The following is a 14,065-nucleotide window of genomic DNA, read 5'->3' as shown; positions in this document are numbered from 1 at the left end:
TCCTGGCTATGAACATCCTGGCCCTGCCAGACGTTTTCCTTGCAGTTTCCTCAAACACAGGAGGTCGGAATGAAAACCTGTATTCTCTCAGAAAATCAGAGTGTGAGGACAAAATGCAGGGCTGTACAGTTTATAGCGACCGGTACAAATATTCCCTGTTGAGACTCCCCAACGCCTTGTGTCATTTTGTGTGGGTGTGTTTTAGCCGAGTGGCCACCAGGGGGCGACAAGAGCAAAGCGTCCAGGCCCAAAGCCGGCGTCCACCGCGGTCTTCCCAGCAGAGGCGGTCAGAGGCGCTCAGGTCTTACCTTCCTTGGCGCTGCTCCATCCCTTACTCAGTCGGCATCAGACAGGGAGGCCCAGGGAGTGATTCGGCTTCTCTCAGATGCACAACCCAGACACAAAACTCTGCTCCCAGCTTCGCCTTTCTCTGTGGGGAACGCCCCAAGTGGGAGCATGAAGGTGGGAAACCCCTAGAATTTGAGAAAAAGCAAAGCCCCAAGGTGACTTTGTAGGAACCCCTGGCTCAGTGCTGTCTCTGTAGACGCTCCCTCTCCCCACCCATTTACAGCATAGCGCATACCTCACCGCCTTGAGCACGCGCAGGGCCAAGCCCCAAGCTGCGATGCTCTTGTTATAACACCTTGGATGACAGCTAACACTTGAGCTGGCAATTACGCCTGCACCAATGAGGGGAGCAGTTCCTGCCCAGGTGAGAAGGAAGTCGTGAAGGATGGCGCCTGACAAGGGTATGTCTGCAAGGGCATCTCCTGCTGAAGCTGCGGTGGCACCTGACTGACTGGCATGTGAGCCTCTGGTCCTGACCTTTGGGTCCCTGTGCCTGGAGTGAAGGGCATATGTGTGAACGCGGTCCTTTCTAAGAACGGGCCTCCCTCAAGCTCTGTGGGAGCTCTCGGTCGTTCCCACAGAGAGCTGGGGCTGACCCCAAGCCCCTCTGCAGGATCCTGTCCCATGGCTCCTCTGCCTCCTGTCACCAAGCCTCCCAGCATGCAGGCCCAGGTACAAGCCAGACCTCTGCAGACCCCGCTGCGACGCCTCTCTCCCCTCCCCCTCCCTGGAACTTGGGCAATGTGTTTCACCTATCCCAAACGCAAGAGATGGAGGCACTGAAATTTCAGTACAAAGTACATTTTTATTTGTTTATTTATTTTCTATTTTATTTATAGATTTATTTTTGGTTTTTCAAGACAGAGTTTCTCTGTGTAGCCTTGGCTGTCCTGGACTTTGTAGACCAGGCTGGCCTCAAACTCTTGGAGATCCGTCTTCCTCTGCCTTCCAAGAGCTGGGATTACAGACATGCGTCACTGCACCTGCCTTCAAAGTACATCTTTTAAAAATTATTTATTTATTATGTATCCAATGTTCTGTTGGCATGTAGACCTTCTAGATGGTTGTGAGCCACCATGTGGTTGCTGGGAACTGAACTCAGAACCTTTGAAAGAGCAGCCAGTGCTCTTAACCTCTGAGCCATCTCTACAGCCCCCAAAGTACATTTTTAAAGATTGGTTTACAGCTGGACATGGTGGCACATGCCTTTAATCCCAGCACTCAAGGAGGCAGAGGCAGGTGGATAGCTGTGAGTTGGAGGCTAGTCTAGTCTACAAAGATAGTCCAGGATGTCTCAGAAAAAACAAACAGAAAAAGATTTATTTTTCTTTTCAATTACACAAATGCATTTGTGCCAGTGTGTGGCTGTGTGCAGGTCAGTGTGAGTGCCTGTGGAGGTCAGAAGGGGTCAGATCCCCCAGAGCCAAAGTGGGCATGAGCCACCTGATACGGGGTTTGGTACCAGAACTGGGGTCCCTTGCAAGAGCAGCGCAGGACCCACTGAGCGGTCTCTCCACCCTCGGAGTGTGCATTTTTATGCAGACACGCTTCTCACTGACTGGCTGGCTCTTTCTGGATCATCGGACTATAGATTTAGATTGACTCTAATTTGCCTTTGTAATTTCAGAATCCAACCCTCAACCATGAATGTTTATTATTTATACTGACTTTTTCTCAGAGATTTGTCTTATTTTATATGTGTGAGTGATTTGCTTGAAGGTAGTCTATATACCATGTGCGTGCCTGGTGTTCTCAGGGGCCAGAAGAGGGTGTTGGATTCCCCCAAGCTGGAGTTATGGGCTGTTGTGAGCCACTGTGTGGGTGCAGGGAAGTGAACCGGGGTCCTCCACAAGAACAACAAATGCTCTTAACTGCTGAGCCATCTCTTCAGCCCCGTATATATAAAATATATTATAGGTATAATTTTAATAGTTATCAGTAAGTGAACGTTTGCTTTATGAAGGACTAGAGGAAAAATGGTAAATAAGAAAAAGGGTAAATCATGGAAATAAGAGGTGTAAGGAGGGGGGTGAACACAGTTGACTGATGAACACTGCCAGTGACGGAAGGATCCTAGATGGCCCCAGGGCAGGATGCCGGCCATGGCAGGATGCCCGTGAGCCACAGCGTGGCTGGGTGGCTGCGGAGGAGGGGTGCTGGCTACAATGCTAGAGTGAAGTAAACAGGACGCATGCACAGTGGTCAGGTAGGAACCAGAAACGAGGCTGTGCTCCCCTGGTGGGTGGACGGAAGAGGGAGGAAGCATCTGTGTAAGGTGGGCGGCTGAGAAGCGACCCACAGACAAACGGCAGACCGTTGGAGGGTGGGCTGGATATGGATAAAGAGCCAGCAGGTAGACAGTGAACGATCTGTAGATAGCAGGTGAGCTGCAGGCAAAATAGATAACGGACGGTGGGCACTTGATGGATGGATCGTAAACGGATGGACAGTGGCTAACTAGTAAGTTGGGTCTATTTAAATGAATGAATTGGAAAATGTTGATGGGTACAGGACTGATGGATGGACCATGAGTGATGGATAAGAGCATGCCGGATAGCAGATGGGTGGGCGTGAATGGGAAATAGCAGAGAGGAACAAGAGAATGAATGTATATTAAAGGGGGATTTATCTGATTAGCTTCCAGGATGCCGTCTGGGTAGTCCAACAGCGATCATCTTCACACGGAGAGGCTGCAAACTGGTAGCTTCAGTCATGAGGCTGGGTCCTAATCTGATGCTGAAGGCCTGCAGAATTCCTGGGGAGCCACTGGCCTTCAGTCCACTTTGGGAGACTAAAGAAGTTGGGCTCTGATGCCAGTGAAAATGGCAGCCAACGCCCCCATAGCAGCAACAAAGTGGGTGAGCTCACCATTGGGGTGTAAAGGCGATCAGGCAAAAGCATCCCCCTAGGACCTCTTTTATTTGAGTCACCACCAAAAAGTACACTTAGGGTGTTTGAGTTTTTTAACCTAATCAAGAAAATCCCTGGGGCTGGCTGGAGAGGTGGCTCAGTGGTTAAGAGCACTGACTGCTGTTCCAGAGGACCCGGGTTCAATTCCCAGCACCCACAAGGCAGCTCACAACTGTGTGTAACTCCTGTTCCAGGGGATCCAGCTCCCTCACATAGCATACATGCAGTCAAACACCAATAGACGCAAAATGAAGATAAACAAACGAAAGAAAACCCCTCCCTGATAGCCTTGCCTCTCAGCTGATTCCAGGCCCTGTTAAGTGTACAACCAGGAGTAACCGTCATGGATGGCAAATGGCTGCTGACTGCTCAGAAAGTGGACCAAGTACAGAGAGAAGATGGAGAGTGAATGACGTGGGGTGGGCAGGTGATGTCACGTGGTGACACGGAGCAGGGCAAACGGTAGGTGACCTCCTCCTGGAAAACTGGATTCATGCAAGGTGGACGGGCAGATAGCAAGGGGACGGCGGCTGACTGGAAGGCAGGGAGCGGTGTGGAGACAGCGGGTGACTCAGGGTACAGATGGGTCAATGTCAAGCGGATCATGAGAGCTCACTGACGGTAGATAGCCAACGATGGTCCCGGTGGGGCGATGTGTGGGTGCTGACTGGTTGGCTAGCGGGGAGGTTTCAGTGGCGAGTGAGCAGGGGCGGGTGAGCTCACGGCTGTCTCTCTCTCCCCACCGCCTATGCTTGGCACAGAGGTGGGATGTTCCAAGACAGAAGAGCGGAGAGATGGTCACGACACTTAGACTTGGATAGACTTGGGATTAATAGTGAATTATGGCAGAAAATGGATATGGAACAAGTAGACATATGATAGGTGAGGGTGAGGCCAGTGGGTGGACGGATGGAGGTGGGCACGGATGACGGCTGAGGGCTCAGTTATAGGTCAGGGACCGTGACTGACTGGACAGCTGGTAGGTAGCTCAGGACACACGGAGAGTACACAGATAGTAAACTCACAGTTGGAGTTAGGCACATTGTGCATGGAAGCATGACGCCGTTACCTGGCGGAAGCCTGGCACATCCTGGGTAATTCTGGAGAGATGGTGAAGGATGGTAAAAACACTGTCTTTTGGGTGGGCGTGTCCTGTGCTGGTGTTTCGAGAATTGTGTGTGGATGGTAAACACCGAGCGGCTGGACGGGTGAAGCAATCCGGTGCTCACAGTCACTGGACGTCGGGTGATATCAGGATGGCTGTGAATACACGGAAAGAAGGGGATGGAGGCCTCACGGGTGGCTGTGTGACTGCTGAGGGGTAGACTCGGGGTGCAACGTTAGGACGAGCATGGGTGTGTGCAGAACGGCTGCCAGGTGGGGACGGTGGGCTGGTGTCGGCGGCTGAGGGGTGGATGGGGACGGGCTGCTGGTGGGAAGGGAAGGGTGGACTGGCCGAGCATGGCTGCTGTTGAACTCTGGGGCGCGTGGTGATTGGATAGCTAGATGTGGGTGTCGATGGCAGGTCTCTGGGAGAAACGGCCGTTAGAGAGCCCGCAGTGGATCATGGAAGGGGCATTGTGTGCCTGGTGTTGCTCTATGGCCTTGGGTGACAGTTGTTCATCAGACCGACTGTCCCGAGTCACTCAGCAGCTTAAGAGGAACGGGACTGGGGCTGAATATGTGAGAAGGAACGTGGCACCCCCCCCCCCAACCTGCCCCACATTCCGTCCTCTCCATTTCCCCCTTCGGTTGCCCAGCAGAGAAAACCCTCTTCTTACCTGGCTCCACATAACGCCACACCTCCCATCCTAACCTTGAGACTGAGAGGGGACTGAAGTGGCCAGGACCTGGTTCTGGGCTAGGGTGGTGTCTAGGGAGGCGGAGGCCAGGTTCTTCCTGTGGCCTGCAGAGCAGAGGGCGGGAGTGTGAATGAGGCCGCTGCGAGCGAGCGCGTGTGGGCGGAGAGCTTGGAGGAGGACCGAGGGAGGCGAGCTCGCAGCCAGCGTGGAGGCCCCGCGAGCGAGCGCCGGTGAGTGGCGGTGGCTGTGCGGGTGGGCGCTGCGCCCCCTCCCCACCCTCAGGCTCCGTCCCCCCTCCGCCCCGCCCCCGGGCGCGCCTTGGCAGCCGGGGCTGGGAAGGAGGGCAAGCGCTCCTAGGAGTTGGTGGGAGCACCCCCGAGGAAGGGACGGGCGCGGGTCCCATGGTCGTACCCCCCCCCCCCCCCCCCCCCCCCCCCCCCGCGGAGCCCGGCCCCCCGCGCCCCCCAGCGCCTGCGGTCCACACCTGGCCGGCTTCCCCCAGAGCGGATGGAGGTGTGGGCGGCATCCCCGGCGCAGCGGCATGGGACACCCGGCACCGGGCACAGCGAGGCAGCCTGTGGGCACTTGCCCGATCCTAGCGCCATCCTTACTGCTACCTTGGCTCCCCAGATTTTCCCTCTCTGCCCCTTTCCCCTCCGTCACCTTTTTGCATGGCCTCTGTGGTCACTCCCCCCTCCCTCTGTCTCTGAGACATCTCTTTGGGTCTCTGTTCCGGGCTTAGCCTAGGTTCCCAGAACTCGGAGGTAGGCGGGAACCTAAGGGGGTCTCAGCCGGGAGTGGTCCACAGGGCACCCCGGGGGCTCGGGACGGAGGCACGGGTAGTATGACGTGGCTGCTTATGGCCGGTGGGTACACATCACAGGTGTGTCCCCCTGCCAGACCCTCTGGGACTCCTTGGAACTTGAGCTGAGGTAGAAGGAACCTCATTTTCCGGACTAGCAGTTCACCTTGTGGAGGCCCCCAGTACCTGCGTCCCAGTAGGGTGTCTCGGGCATTTCAGCCTGCCACTCACTACTTTGCCTTGGCCCAGTTGCCCTCCAGAGCCCAGGCCTATAGCCGGTGGCCCTGTGCCGCCCGTCCAAAATCCGGCCAGCGCCTGTCAGCCCTCACTCTTCATTCTCCTCTGGCCTGGGCTGGGTCCCAAGAGCCCACCCCGCTGCAGTTCTGGGCAAAGTCTGAGGGTGGACGGATGGTTTCTGGCAGGGCCTTTTTTTCCACCACCCTCACTGTGAAGGCTCTGACCAGCCTCCCCAACCTGTGCCCGGCCTGGGTAGGCATGGCTGTGTGCAGGCAAGATGTCCGCTTTTCTCAGGGCATGGCCCCAGGGGTCTGTGGGTAAAGGGGTGTTCTTGGGGAGGAACTCAGCACCTCGGCGTCTGGCTGGCTCAGTCCCAGGTGCTCCCAGCCTCCTGACTCAGACCTGTTTGGGTTCCTCGGGTCTGCCATGATTTCTGCTGCCCTGACGATCTGCTGCCGATCCCTCAGAGAGGCCTGGGGCCAGCTGATTTCCTCCGGGAAGACTTCCAGGCTCTCAAGGCTGGGTCAATCTCCCCCCAGGGTTCTGTGGCCCTGGGTGCTCTGCAGCTGTCCTGTTCTCTTGTGCTCTTCAGATGGGGTCTTGGGTGGGAGCAGCATGGAAAGACCAGGCCGGAGCTGTGAGCACTGGGCTAGGCGGGGGCGGGGCGGGTCCCTGGGGGAGGAGGACACCCAGCAGTGGGTGCCTCAGTTCTGCTCTTGTCTTTGTATAGCCCAACGCAGCAGTCGGCAGCATGAGCGCCCCGCAGTCAGCTGCCTCAGAGAGTCCTACCGAGGGCACAAGAGGCCCAGCAGGACAGGTAAGTGGTGGAGGGGGAGGAGACATGAGGGAGCTGGCCTCCAGCTCTGCCAGCCTCAGTTTACCCTTCCATGTGGGGATGCTTTTTTTTTTTTTTTTTGAGGCAGGGTTTCTCTGTGTGGCCTTGGCTGTCCTGGACTTGATTTGTAGTCCAGGCTGGCCTCGGACTCACAGAGATCCGCCTGCCTCTGCCTTCTGAGCCCTGGGATCAGCAGCATGAGCCACCACACCTGGCGGCCACTGCTATTTTTACAGAAAGTTGGTGGACAGAGCAACTGACCGCAAGCCACCGTGCTAATGGCGCCCCTTCTGGACCTCGGGACACCAGCGCCCATTCCCCAAGAGCAGGACCACGCTTTGCTCTCTGCAGGGTGGTGCAATTATAGGGTGCCCTCAGATCCAGTGTTTTTTGGGGGCAGGGAGGTCGATGCAGCAAGATGCTCACGTTTGTAGTGGGGTACACTGATGCACCCCTGTAATCCCAGTAGTCTATAGAAGGAGTCAGAGGGAGCAAGGGCAGCCGTGGCTATCTCACGGGTTTCGGGCCAGTCTGGGGTCTGAGACCCTGTTTCAGAAGTTAAATGAGAATCTAGTCTGCACAAAGCAGCAGCCGTGGCCCTCTGTTCTGGAGCTGGCTAGGTTGTTGGAGCCAGTGAAGGAATAGCCACAGCCTAGACTCTGGACTCATAGGCGCAGTCTTACTGGCCATCTTACCATACTGGGCACCCACCCTCCGGGCAGAACCCCTGGCTGAGGGACAAGAAGTAAAACAGCATGTAAGGAGGGAGCCAGGATGGGGAAGGAGGCCTGGTTTGGCAATCCCAGCCCCCGGAGGGTCCAGCTTCGGGGGCAGGATGGGGTCCCTGCTCTGAGCCCTTTGTTCTTTCATTTCCAGCCTTGTGACATCTGTTCTCAGACCTCAGGGTCACCTGCAGTGCTGGGCTAAAAGCATCCTGGGTAGAGAGAGTGGACGTGTGTGGGAAGCCAGTGTCCGCTGGTCCTGAGCAGCCATGCAGCAACAGTGGTTAACAGCGTGCCTGCCCTCCCCAGAGGGCTGTGTGCACTATGGGAAGGCACATACACTAGGTCCCTATCTGTTCCAGAACTCCAGGAGGGCACGGAGGTGGGGCCTCGCAGACCAGCCAGGGCCTCAGAGCACTAGGGGTGGAGCTGTGTGAGAAAGCCTCAGCCTTGAAAAGCCTTGAATGGGAGGTGGAGTTGCTGAGGGCACCCAGAGGGCGTGTGGGCACTGAACAATGAGCAGGAGCCGGCTTTGATTGCCATGGCAACATCTTCCTAGCTCCTTGGCCTGCCATGTGGAGGGAGGAGGCCAAGGACCCAGCAGGGAAGCGCCCAGAAAGGAACTGTGCTGGGTTCCAGGTACAGGAAGCACCTGGGGTGCTCAGTCCTGGGCCACTCCTGAGTGATTGGTCCCTACCGTCTCGGGCTCTACCTGTGAGACGGGGTTCTCTGGGTCTGAGCCCAGGTGACTTCTACAGTGTTCCCTGGGTGCTTACTTCTGAGTGGGGGAAGAGGCAGGGGCTGGTTACCCTGCCTGTTCTTGGCCTTCCTCGGAGGACAGGGCAGAGGAGGCCATGGCCCAGTACTGCCCTGATCCCCACTCTCTCTCCAGGCTGTGGCAGGTGTCCGGGAGAAGGGCCCTCGGCTCTGCCAGCGGCTGCCTTCTATTGTGGTGGAACCTACTGAAGTGGGTGCTGTGGAAAGCGGGGAGCTGCGCTGGCCACCTGAGGGCACCCAGAGGGTTACCCCTCAGATCCAGGCTGCTGCTGGTAAGCGGGAGGACATTCTCACCTGCCTCGGGAACGCACCCCACTTCCTGTCTGTGTTTGCAGTAGGTGTGAGGGCCCCAAACTAGTTCACACCCGACACCCGGAGCACCTGCTCAGTGCCAGATGCTCTGGCCTTCACCCTCCTGTTGCCATCCTTCCTCCCATCTGTACCTGGCCCTTATGCACACCTTTGGCACCAGGCCTGGCACCTGAGAGATGCTCATTCACTTCCTACCATCCAGCCTGCTCTCTGTTCTCCCTTCTTCCCTGACTTGAGATCTTTGGAAGAGTGCACGTTGCCCACAAGGACCTGGAGGGGCCAGGGTACCAAAGCATATTTGGGAACGTGAGTTCCTCATGTCTCGGCAGCGGGTGCCTTGGTGAAAGATTGGATCTTCTAGAGGAGGGTGAGATAGGAGGGGTCAGTCCTCAGAGCCAGCAGGCTGGCAGTGGAGGCCTCCAGAGTGGCTCCCAAGCCACTGAAAGCTATGGGCATGAGTGTTGACGTTGCTTTTTATACTATTTTATTTACGTTTCCTATGTCTCTTTCTCCCTACTCCACTCCAACCCCTTCCAATACCCTAACACCAGAGAGGAGAGAGAAAGGGTTAGTGGGGAGAGGGGCATAGTTTTTCTTAGATACATCCTGCTGGTTAGAGTCGTCAGGTTCCTTGGGCCAAGTCCAATCTTTGTTTCTGGATATCTCTGACTCTTCTCAAAGTGCATCAACAGCAACCAGGAGCAGCAGGGGGGAACAGCAACCTCCTCCTTTCTCGGAGCCCTCCCAACATTCTCTGGGTTCTGGCATTTATTCTCTCTTCAAAGTCCTCAGATTTAAACTATCTGCAACTGGCAAAGAGCTTCTCTCAGAGCCCACATGAGGCAAATAGTCTGCTGCTGTGGACCATCTGAATCAGCCCCACATCCCACACCTGGGGCCAAAACAAGACCCTGTTTACATTCACAACACATGACAGATGAGCTGTCCCCTGGTCTTTATTCCCTGAAGCCCCTGGAGCAGCTCTCTCCTTGTGAGGAACTGAGGGAAGCTTAGAGCCCCACAAACCCTTTTCCTCCCAGAGCTCGGCCCCTGGGAGTAGCCCTTATGCAGCTTGGGCCTGAAGGGGTCTGTGCCCATTGCCCCCACTTCTGCTCAGAGCTCCCTCACCCCCGCTAGACCAACAGCAGAGACGGTGGCAGCAGCAGAGACCGGCCCTTAGGTAACCACAGAGACGTGGGCTCGGGGGATGCTATCGGTCTATCACCCTTCTCTCTGCCATCTGTTCACTGAAGCACAGGGCAGGGTTGGGGAGGGCTGCTCTGGCTCCCAGAGCTGGGCCTAATCTTTCTTCCCTTGCAATAAAACAAAGCAGCCATCGCTCCTTCCTTCCCATCAGCCCCAGGGAAGAAGTGACTGCCCCGCCCAGATGCCTGCCAAAGCTCACCTTAGCCCCAGGACCGATCCAGCTGCTGCTCTGCACCTTTGTGGTGTTCTGTTTTACAGCTCCTTCCCCGAGTCCACCAGGAGCACCAGGAAAGGAAGCAGATGATGACGATGGCATCCAGGGTGCCAGCTCTGGGCCGCAGGCATTTCCTGGTCCCGTAACAGATGAGGGCACGACAGGCTCTGCTCTCTGACCGCTGAGAAGGCCTCAATCCCAAAACGACTAGCTGATTCACAGAAGAGGCTGGGCCCACCAGGACACCCAGCTCACCAAGCTTCCTGCCTGACTAGGTGTGGCCAGGACTTCCACCCCTGCCTTTGTGCCCCCTGGCCCAGATCTGGAGGATACCCCTCTTTGTCCAGTGGTTTGAAGCAGAAATAAAGGCACCCTTCCTGGCAGCTACGGCCACCCTTGGTGGGTACTTGAGGTGCTAGGGACAATTTTGGTTCTACCGGTGGCTTTCTGATCTCTCCTAAGAACCTAGGCTGAGTGTGGGGTGGGTAAGACCTCGGGGGCTTGGTGCTTGGCCTGGGATGGGGAAAGGCAGGCTGAGCAGAGGCAGAAGGCTCCAGGGGCGGGTCTGTGCAGGGCTGCAGAGTGGACTCCTCTACTGTCTCTGCCCAGGGACCCTCTCGCTGCTTTTCCTCAGCTAGACTGCCCACGGCCACTGTTCCTGGTGGCCTCCCACTCCTGTTGGAGATCTCCTGGGGGCCAGGCACCCCTTGTGCCCTCCATCCTGGGTCCATTAGGGCATAAGGATGGTAGCTAGGGTAAGGAGTCTTCCTCCATCCTGGACCTCATTAATTCCTTGCAAAAATCCTTTTTTTTTTTTTTTTTTTTTTTTTTTTATTCTTTCTTTTCAAAACAGAGTTTCTCTGAGTAGCATTGGCTGTCCTTGACTCACTTTGTAAACCCAGGCTGACCTTGAACTCACGGAGATCTGCCTGCCTCTGCCTCCCTGAGTGCCGGCATTACAGACCTGCGCCTTCCCCCCCCCCCCCCCCCCCCACCTTGCAAAACTTCTATTTTACAGATAAGAAAATTTATGTGAAAAAGAGGTGCTTTGGGCTAGTTTTGGCCAGGGTAATGGAGGCGACCCTCAGGCTAGTAATCCACTAAACTGCCATTAGGACCCATGTGGGACCTTGGGTGGGCACGCACCTCCTCCTCCTTTAAATAATGGCCTGTTCCACAACCATATAAGGACAAAGTTTCTTGGCTCTGTCTCACTGAATGGGGGTGGGTGCGATGGTACCTAGTCAGGGCCAGCCTGGGTAGCAGAACGCTGACCATGTCTAGGCCCCCCTCTTTAGGTGTGCTGCCCTCCCTTGAGACAGGCCTGAGGGAGTTCAGGGCCTAGCCACTTGAAAGTTTCCATAAATGTTTGCGCAGCAAAGCCCCCAGGCCGAGGCCCCACTCTGGGTGAGCTGGTAAGCTGATGGAGACACAGGCCTTCTGTTCTCTCCTGGCCTCTTCGCTAACCTCCAAGATGAATAAAGCAGTTTCTCCAGCCCGCCTTCTTTCTAAATATAGCCTGGCCCCCAAACGCCAGAGGTGGGAGGGGAGGTGCGGAAGTTCGCCTGGGAGTCTGCTTTAAATTTAAATCCGTGGGCGCTGTGGGTCCAGCGCCCAGGATGCCTCCTGGCCCTACCCAGGTTCACAGTTAGAAGTGTTGTTGTCCTTCAAGGACCTCCCTGTCCCCAGCCCTTCCTGTGGGTCCCACAGCCGGTTCTGAGCAAAGGCAGTGAGAATAGGAAATGGGGGGGGGGGGGCAGCAGGGGCTGACCTTTGGCCGGAAGTGCTGCCCACTTCGGGAAGCAGAGCAGAACGGAGCAATGGGATGACGCCACCTCTCTCCAGGGCAGGATTATGACCAATTAAACAGGGTCCCACAGAAGACAAGTCCAGGACCCTGAGAGGGGATCTCCTGCGCCCCAAGCCCAGGCTGTCTCCGTGGTCTACCCGTGGTCCACTACTCCGTGGAAGCTCCGGAGTGGAGACGACCCATTCACTAGGTCGGAGAGCTAGAGGGGGCGTGGAGGGTGGGACCTCCGCCTACTCCTCCCCAAGCAGTGGGACAGAGCCTGGGTGGGGCCAGAGCGGACGCCACACCCACTCAGCCGCCCAGCCCTGCCCCTCCTCAGCGGGAGTCCTGAAAGCGCCCTGTGGCTCCCTCTGGCGCACGCCGCGGTCACTACATAAAACAGCCGACCCCATGGCCTGGTGCGTTTAGGTGGTTCAGCTGGCTGCAAATTGACCTCCGAGAGATAGGGGCACAATCCACCCTCTCCCCTACCTTGGAGCAGCCGTACACCGGAGCAGCCAGGGGCAGAGGGTGAACTCTGCCTCTCTTGTCTTACACTGGGCTCCAGACTGAGTCCCTTAGCAACTGACCCCAACACAGGCGAATATCTGTGGAGGGTCCTTCCTGCTCTTGCCTACCCAGAAGCCAGGTCCTCAGGTGAGGTGAACTCACTTCACTCCAGAAATAATCCCATTTAATGGGTATATAAGGCTCAGAGACAGAGATGCCTCTCCCAGGGTCGGGGGGAACTGGGGTTGAAGATCGGTTGGTGTCCTAGCCACGCCTCTCCCTATCAACTGCCCGGTCCACGGCCTTCTGTTGACTTCAATTTGACTGCCCCTTTCCTGTGCTTCCCTCAGACTAGGCTGGGACTTTTCCGCTGGGATTTTACTGAAAAAGCCAGGGGAAAGGGACATGAGAAAGCAGAAGAAACAGCACAAGTCCCTTGGTCTTGTTCCTGGCAGGTTCCTGTCTCTTGGTGTGAGGGCAGGTCCCTGTCTCTTGGTGTGAGGGCAGGTTCCTGTAGCCCCAGGGCTTGGGAGATAGAAGGAGGAGCAGGGAGCCAAGTTCATCCTCAAGTACACAGCAAGTTTGAGGGCAGCATGAGTTATCTGAGACCTTGCCTCAAAACACCAGCCAACTTGGAATTGAAGAAATGGCTCAGGGGTTAAAAGGGTCACCTGTGGCCCGGAGAGATGGCTCAGCAGTTGGGAGCATGGGCTGCTCTTCCAGAGGACCCAGGTTCAATTCCCAGCACCCACCTCTAACTCCAGTTCCATTGAGGATCCAGCAGCCTCACACACATCCAGGCAAAACACCAATGTACTTAAAATAAAAATCATTTATTTAGGGGGAAAAAAGCCAGCACTCAGGAGGTAGAGGTGGGCTCTGTGAGCTCTCTATGAGTCTGAGGCCAGCCTGGTCTACAAAGTGAGTCCAAGGCAGCCAAGGCTACACAGAGAAATCCTGTCTCAAAAAAAGGAAAGAACCGTCTGCTCGGGCAGAGCACTAAGCCTGGTCCCAGCACCCACATGGTGCCACACAACTGTCTCTAACTCCTGTCCCAGAGGCTGTGCACCAGGAATGCACAGGCATGCGTGTAGGCAAAGTACCCCCCCACACACACACACAGACAAATTGGGGCTGGAGAGATGGCTCCGAGGTTGGGAGGACCTGCTGTGCTTGCAGAAGATGCAGGGTTCAGTCCCAGCTCCTGCGCGATGGTTCACAACCACCCCAGCTCCAGGGGATCTGTTCTCCTCCTGCACACACAATAACTTTAATATCTATATAATTTAAACTTCTACCTTTTTGAAAAGTTCTTAAAAAAAAAAAAACAAAAACAGAATTAACCGGCCAACCAACAGCAACCAAATGAAACAAACAACAAACAAACGAAAACATCCCAGCCTCACTGGCTTGCTTGGCCTGGGGGTCAGCGAGCGAGACTCTGGAGCAAGCCCGGCAGCATTCCCGAGGCAGCACAGGGACAGAGGCAGAAGGACACCAGAGTGGACTGCTCGGACTCTAAGGCTAGACTTGAGGTCATTTGTTCGGACGTGGAGAGTCAACCTTCAAGGTTGACTTGAAGACAACCTTGGTCTCCCCAG

The 14,065-nt window shown here is 56.0% G+C and overlaps 1 protein-coding gene and 1 long non-coding RNA gene across 3 annotated transcripts; one reads left to right on the top strand and one right to left on the bottom strand.

Annotated features, from left to right (window-relative positions):
• Positions 1-275: 275 nt before the first annotated feature.
• On the bottom strand, positions 276-5,098 carry LOC129666057 (uncharacterized). Its single transcript, XR_008718480.1, has 3 exons — positions 5,040-5,098; positions 4,328-4,518; positions 276-473 (listed from the first exon to the last, which is right to left on the bottom strand). It is a non-coding gene; the product is annotated as an uncharacterized LOC129666057 (long non-coding RNA).
• Positions 5,099-5,162: 64 nt separating this feature from the next.
• Positions 5,163-10,864, top strand: Lbhd2 (LBH domain containing 2). 2 transcript variants are annotated; one of them, XM_055593089.1, is made up of 4 exons: positions 5,163-5,290; positions 6,830-6,916; positions 8,549-8,705; positions 10,210-10,862. In XM_055593089.1, exons 2-4 carry the CDS (start codon positions 6,851-6,853, stop codon positions 10,341-10,343), a joined length of 357 nt encoding a protein of 118 aa, XP_055449064.1. In that variant the 5' UTR covers positions 5,163-5,290; positions 6,830-6,850; the 3' UTR covers positions 10,344-10,862. The 2 variants fall into 2 exon arrangements, with proteins under 2 accessions (XP_055449064.1, XP_055449063.1); XM_055593088.1 differs by lacking the exon at positions 5,163-5,290 and adding an exon at positions 5,530-5,573 and having other exon boundaries at positions 10,210-10,864.
• Positions 10,865-14,065: the final 3,201 nt, after the last annotated feature.

This window comes from Psammomys obesus, unplaced genomic scaffold, assembly GCF_907164565.1.
Source record: "Psammomys obesus unplaced genomic scaffold, mPsaObe1.curated_primary_1811, whole genome shotgun sequence".
In the NCBI taxonomy this organism is placed as follows: domain Eukaryota; kingdom Metazoa; phylum Chordata; class Mammalia; order Rodentia; family Muridae; genus Psammomys; species Psammomys obesus.
The sequence above is the reverse complement of the archived record's forward strand: the minus strand, read 5'-3'. Positions and strand labels throughout refer to the sequence as shown.

Coding starts and splice junctions, on each gene's coding strand:
- Lbhd2 (XM_055593088.1), top strand. Junction 6,917..8,548: donor CAAGAGGCCCAGCAGGACAG/GTAAGTGGTGGA, acceptor CTCTCTCTCCAG/GCTGTGGCAGGTGTCCGGGA. Junction 8,706..10,209: donor TCAGATCCAGGCTGCTGCTG/GTAAGCGGGAGG, acceptor TCTGTTTTACAG/CTCCTTCCCCGAGTCCACCA.